Below are 7,149 nucleotides of genomic sequence, written 5' to 3' on the forward strand. Positions count from 1 at the left end.
GTAATTAAGTAAGTAAAGTTTTATTTATAAAGCACCTCTCACAGAAATATATTCACAAGGTGCTGTACAATCATTAACAGTATAAAAATGGTGGAAAGAATAAAATGAAACAGAAAAACATAATTAAACATAAGCAACGAAAATTGAAACATCAAATCAGGAATTAATTTCTAAAATTGTAAATCAAACACAAGGTCAGTGCAGTTCAAAATATACAATAATACACAAAAACATAATGAATGCGGGAGAGAAAATATGGCGTAGGTTCAATAGTAAAGAAAACAAAGATTAGCGAAGCATTCATAATGGAGGTAAACTGGTAGTAATGGTGAAATGGTCAGCTAAATTCTTGAGAGAAAAAGTGAGTTTTTAGGAGTGACTTGAAAGACAATATTTTTTTATTATTATTCACTGTTCTTTAACCAGGCAAGTCCTGTTGAGATCTTAGATCTTTTTTTCAAGGGAGGCCTGGGCCTGAAGGCAGCCTATTGTGCATATTTTGTGGGGTGGGGGAAACCACAGTACCCGGAGAAAACCCACATAAGCACGAGGAGAACATGCAAACTCCACACAGAAAGACCCCAGGTCCGAACCGGGGATCGAACCCAGGACCTTCTTGCTGTGGGGTGTCAGTGCTAACGACTGAGCCGTCGTGCTATGTTTTCAATGGAGCGCAGATTAAAAGGGAGTTCATTCCAGAGCCTGGGGGCCACAGAGGAGAAGGACCAGGCATCACAGATCTTAAAGTGAGTGAGGTGTCAGGGTGAATGCCATCCACTCCCCGCACCCAAAACCTTCCAACTATGCCTCCTCAAAGATGGACGTGGTGATCAATTTAAGAAGATCCTTAAAGTGTTCTTTCTACAGCTCAATAATATCTCTAACCTGGGTCAGCCGTTCCCCATTCAAGTCAAACAGAACTTACTTTGCTTTTCTGACTTGTTCAACAATCTGACAAAATCTCCTTCAAGTCAACTGAAAGTCCCTTCATGGCTTCTCTGAATTCTTCCCAGGCTCAACATTTTGTTTCTGCAGCCACAGAAGCGGCAGTCCTTCTCTTTTAGGGGATTCTCGTTTGTTTAAATTGTCTTATTTACATATTGGACATTAGGATTAAATCCAACCTATTATTTATTAATACAATGGTTTTATGTGTGTAGAGATGTTTGTGTTTCCTTCCTGGATCTGTTGCTTCTGTGACCTAAAGGAGCTACAGGAGATGAAACGTCCCACATTATGAAACATTACTGCTGTAGGGAAGGTTTTTTTACCAAATCTCAGCTTAACAGGCTGAGTGCCTCCTGCCTGATAACAGGATGCAGAAGATCAGAAACAAATCTAAAATTATAAGTAACTCACCACGCTGGAGTTAAGTGATGGGTCCGACTTCCCGAGGTGCAGGGAGCGCATACGGACCAGGTTTGAGGTCTCAGATGGAGGCTGCAGTGCCGTCTGTGTCACCTGGATATTGGGGGGCAGCAGCAGGTATTTTCCTGTAAAACAGTGAGTAACTATTTATTGTATTGGAAATAGAGTTGGGCATAATCGTTTCATTTGCAATTAATCGTAAGAAAAATAATCAATTATTTTTTGGCACTTGACGATTAATACGATTAATGCAACCAGACAGAGTCTGCTTGGTGCTCCTCTCTGCTTCAAATATAACAAACGTTAAAAAAAAAAGATCTGTAATTTATCTATCCATCTATCTATCAACACAATTTAAAAATTGATGTGTAGCCTGAAGTCTGTAATTTTGATACAATTTGGAACAGCTTTTTACGAAGAGCAAATCTTTCCCACTAAATTAGTCATGTGACCAGGACATAAGACTGTCCAGGGACTCCAGGGGATTAATCGTCAAATTAATTGTTATTGGCTAAATACCACAATTAATAATGAGTAATTTTTTTGCCAATATTACCCAACCCTTATTGGAAATAAATAACTTTTAAGGCAACAATAAAATGAACAAATCAAAGAAATAGTATGGATACATTTATTTTAAATAGCAACAACCAAAGCAAACAAAACAGAGTGATATTCCACCTTAGACATTTATAAGAATAAATTCAAAGTTTAAACCATCACAAAAGGGAAAATCTCAGGTTTCTGCTCTCAGGCATTTTATTGTGGATCTTCTAATTCTGTGGAGCCACACAGGAAGTCAGAGAGTTAAATTTATCCAAGGAAGGGGAAAAGCTTATTAAGGGATCACTGAAAACCTTCAAATTGCATAACCACAGAGCTAGCACTCTGCAGTTATTAGGTAAATGCACGTGCCTGCAAGTTTCAAGACCAGTAGCTTTATGAAAGTTTGTTTCATAAAAAGTTTGTACATCAGTACGTTTTTGACTAACGTGAGCTTTTACCTCTCACCACCAGATGGAGCTAAAGATTTCACTTATAAACAGCACATTAATTTACTAAACTGATGACAAAGCAGTACCCTGCACGTTTAAATGTGACATTTAAAAGTAACTACCTGAACACTTTAGTTTTATATTGTCATTCTGACTTCAAAAAGAATACAAAAGTTGCATAAGTGTTTTTTTTTTTTTATAAACAGGAAGATGGAAAGATGAGTCTGTGCTCTAAACTTGAAAGGGCGTCTTCATCTCATTTGGGCCTGAGCAGGTATTTCTTGTTCAGGTTTTATGACAAACTGCAGAGAACATATTTTTAAGTTCACTGCCCAGCTGACAGCCAGTATTATAGTATATTATTATTGTACAGTAATGGTTCAGGCATTTGAGGTGTTGCTTTAGGAATGGATACGAGTGATTAGTATCATGTTGTGATTAGGGTTAGGGTAGAAAATCAATCACAATGACAAAATGTCAACTCAGCGGTTATTTCTGATTTAAGTTTGGGATCATTATTATTGGCATTAGTTGGACTTAAATCACGTCACTGGATGAAAGCACACAGCTCAACAAAGATTTCCTATTTTAAACCAAGAGTTTGTCAGATAGATCAGGATTGCTTCTAGGTAAACACTGAGTTTAAATGTCATTTTAAAATTATGCATCAAGCTAGAAATTGTTTGACAAACAAAGAAATAAACTTTTTTTTTTTACTTTAAGTAAAGTTTCAGGGGCAATAAAGGTAAGACCTCTGTGACAGTGTTGCCAGATCTCGCGACAGAAACAAGCAACCAGCTCTATGAAAACAAGCACAAAATAAGTCCAACTGTTAACCCCCAACATTCTGTAAAATAGAGGTAAATTATAACAGTTATGTACAAACGTATACATTTATTATTGCATAAGCAACAGCAAAATTATCATAAAATCATCATAAAAACCAACAACTTTAAAGGTTTGAAAAATTTAAATTTTAATAACATATACTTTTAAACTGTGATCATGAGAAAAGTGCATTTTGCAGTAAAATGACAACGGTCAACAAAAACTCCCAAAAATCTTTGTGCGCTCTTTTTTCCTCACTCTTATATTTTTCCTAACTTACTGCAACTCATTCTCACTCTGTTTTGTCACTTATATCCAGAGGTGAAGAAGTGGTTTTTGCTGATATAAAAAAATTGTCTCTGGCTCACATTGTTCTCTCTCGCTCAATTCATGCAATTTAATCATCAAATTCCAAACAAATTAAAACTTATCAATATTTTACTGTACTGTAGTTGTATCCCAATGTAAGCAGCATCTTTTATTTATTTTTTGTCTGTGCACCACTTGTGTAAAATGTCCCAGTCCATTAAATCCAGTGTACCAATCCCGACAGTGTTTTAGAAGTAGACGCGCATGTGCGTTGTATCAAGTCTCCTGTCATAAGTTCTGAACAGGACCGGACCGCACTGCCTTACCCCTGCATGTTTCCGCGTCACTCTTGGGCTCTGGTGTGTGTGTTTGAAGTGTATCGACTCAACTCGGGCGGAGCGACGACCAGGAAACGAGGGAATGGGAGGGACAAACCCACTACTCCTAATGTTCTGCTTCAACAGGAGCAGAGTTTAGCATGTCATTCAGAAAGATAAGCCCAAAATAAGCAACTCGCACAAAAATAAGCCCAAAAAACCGCAACCCACGAGTCATGGAATTTACAAGCGACTTTAGAAAAAAAGAAGCCCAAAGTCGCTCATAATAAGCAAACCTGGCAACACTGCTCTGTGACCTCACAGATTTCAATGAGAGTAAAAGTAGTTCCCTTTCAGTCAATACACTCGATACAACACATCATGTATGGGAAACCACGCCCCTGCGTGTCCTGGCTGAAGCCACCTCTAAACACGCCTTTAGGCAGGTGACGTGATGACGACAGATGTCAGGCTCCGCCTACACATATATATACTGTCGCCATCACAGTCACTCCTTAGTTCTATTGCTCTTCACCTCGCTGGAACCCCCATCTCTTCCAACCTAGCTAGTTAGCTGCTGCTAGTTAGCTTTGTTTGTTGGAAGGCTCTTAAAGTTACCTTAACTGCTTTTGTTGGTGTCGGCCGCCGCTGCCTACAGGTAAGTGTGTCCGCCAGTGGAGCGCTAGCTTTGAGTAGCTTTTCATTTCAACAAAATAGAATATTTTGTGGTTTGGGATGAGCACAAAATTACCTCAAGGAGCAGAAGTCGTCGGTCGCCCCTGTGGGCGCGGCTTCTTGCTCCATGAAAGGGACCAGCATGAGTCTTGCCCGGTCTGTTTGGGGGTCGTTCACATTCAGAGAGCGTTGGCGGCGCCCGAAGCGTGTGTGTTTTGCCGCCAGCTTCGTTGCTCAACCCTGGAGGGACGGGTTAAGTCCTTAGAAAAAGTGCTGGGCGAAACCGTGGTCTCACGAAAAGACCCACTCCTCTCCGAGTCCAGTAACTCGGTTCCGTCCAAGTCTGACGAGGAATATTTGTCGGTCAAAGTCCCCGCTTCCAGCTGGGCGGACCGAGTAGAGCACAGGAGGGGTTAGCCGTTTATATTGGCTTGGATGTTCATCTGTCGAAAGACGACGAGGAACCCGGCCTGGTCTAGATGCCCCGCTGCTGTGGAGGCAGACCAGGAGGACACGTCTTTTCTCTCCTTGTGTCGTCGTGTGGCTCAGAACAAAAACCGTCGCGGTTCGCGGGATTTTTCTTCCCACTGAACCAACTGTGGTGAAAAACCGTCTTCCCATGTTCCCAGATTTAATCTCAGAGCTGACGTCCTGCTGGAGCAAACCTCTGTCCACCCGCGTCACAGTACCCGGTTATGGGCAATATTTCTGTGTAGATTTTCTGCTGCGCAGCTTGAAAAATTTTACAAGGCTCAGGCCACCACTGCTCGCGGTCTGAGCTCCATTAGCATGCTCCAGACATCCCAAGCTATGTCTCTGGCGGAGCTCGGAGCTCTAGTACCGACAGAGAGTCCTCTGTTACCTCTCTTTAACGAGGTCAGACTCACAGCGGATCACATTCTCCGTACGTCCCGCTGTGCAGCGCTCTCCCTGGGCAGAGGGATGGCTTCAACCGTGGTGGCGCAGAGGCATCTGTGGTTGACGCTCTCTGATGTCCAAGACAGAGACCGAGCTGCATACCTGGATGAACCAGTTATGACTGCTGGGTTATTTGGTTGGTCTCTCAACGTCATTCAGGCAAAGTTTGAGCTGAGGGGAAAGCAGGCTGAAGCCCTGCGCTGTATTGTCCCCAGATGTGACGCGAGACCGAAGACTAGCACACAGAAGCCGGCTGCTCAGCCGCCTCCTGTTAAGAGAGCAGTGCCGCCTGGGAGCCTGAGCACCCAGTCAGTGCAGCCTCAGAACCGCGACCAACCTCCCCGCCATTCAGCTTGGAGCAAGGGCCCCCCTCTGGGTCTTCTGAAGGGCTCGACGCCTCGGAGGAAGAAGACAGTCCTCCTAGCTGTGGGACTGTCACTTCAGGGCCAAGGAGACATGATCGCCTGCTATCGGCTGCTGCCCAAAAGGAATCTTGTTTGTTTTGTTCAGGGAACCAGCCCCAAGAGGCGCTGCGTTTCCCTCACATAGTCTCCCAAGCACCAGTCCCACCCCATTCACAGTGTTTGCACTAAAAGCCCCCAGTTTGGGTGCATTAAATGTTCAAAGCACAACTGTTTCTAACATTTGTGTAAATGTGTTAAGTATAAAATTTACACACAAATAAATCAAAAAGCTATGGGCGACAGTCAGATAATGCTGCGCCTCTCTCATACTACAGAGGGCAGCACCACATCGCCAACACAAGTTGGTCGCCTAGCGATGCGACTCTCTCTGGCGTGCATGCGCACCATCCCCTTGGGTGGAAAGAACTGTTGCCATGGGTTACCGGCTACAGTTTTGCATAAGGCCGCCTCCTTTCAACACCGTGGTAAACACTATTGTTAGGATCAAAGCAGCCATGGTTTTGAGAGAGGAAATAAACATGTTACTGGCATACAAGTTATACTGACATACAAGTTCAAAATGTTAACACTCGGGCAATTTCTACATTCTGTCAACCCGGGCGATTGGTTTGCAACCATCGATTTAACAGACGCTTACTTTCATGTAGTGATTCACCCAAATCACAGAAAATTCCTGAGGTTTGCGTTCAAGGGCGTAGCCTACGAATACCTGGTACTGCCATTTGGTCTGTCGCTAGCACCCCGCACCTTTTCAAAGCTTGTGGAAGCAGCGTTAGCTCCTCTCAGGGAGAAGGGAGTCCGCCTGTTAGCGTACCTGGACAACTGGGCAATAATAGCCAGCTCCAAGGAGCAGGCTACAGAGCATCTGTCTCAGGTTCTGTTGCACATTCAGGCTCTGGGTTTTTCTGTAAATTTTCAGAAAAGCTTATCGACTCCGAGTCAGCAGTTTTCTTTCCTCAGGTTAGAAATATGCTCCCTGTCGGGCAGAGCGTGTCTCTCAGAAAACAGAGTAGCTGCGTTTCACCGCTGCCTCTCTCAGTTTTAACTGGGATGCAAACTGCGTTTTCAGACCGTTCTGCAACTGTTGGGCATGACGGCTTCTATGATCGCAGTAGTTCCACTCGGGCTGCTAAAAATGCGCCGGTTTCAGCGCTGGTCCCGCTCTCACCGGTTGTGTGCATTATGTCACCGCCACAGAAAGCTGACGATAACTGACTCATGCATGAGGGCTCTCTGCCCTTGGAGGGAACCCGGCCTGCTGTGCCGAGGCTCACCGATAGGGAGAGTGTCATTTCGCAAGGTGGTATCCACAGA

General features: G+C 43.6%; 1 protein-coding gene across 1 annotated transcript in view; it reads right to left on the minus strand.

Moving 5' to 3' along the window:
* The window catches only part of mast4 (microtubule associated serine/threonine kinase family member 4), a gene marked incomplete in the record, with an annotated part of 204,817 nt that overhangs the window by 130,049 nt on the left and 67,619 nt on the right, over positions 1-7,149 (minus strand). Inside the window, 1 exon segment of the mRNA XM_014024937.1 lies at positions 1,360-1,493. Within this exon segment, the coding sequence (XP_013880391.1) occupies positions 1,360-1,493 (134 nt within the window).

This window comes from Austrofundulus limnaeus, unplaced genomic scaffold (genome assembly GCF_001266775.1).
Source record: "Austrofundulus limnaeus strain Quisiro unplaced genomic scaffold, Austrofundulus_limnaeus-1.0 Scaffold447, whole genome shotgun sequence".
Classification (NCBI taxonomy): Eukaryota; Metazoa; Chordata; class Actinopteri; order Cyprinodontiformes; family Rivulidae; genus Austrofundulus; species Austrofundulus limnaeus.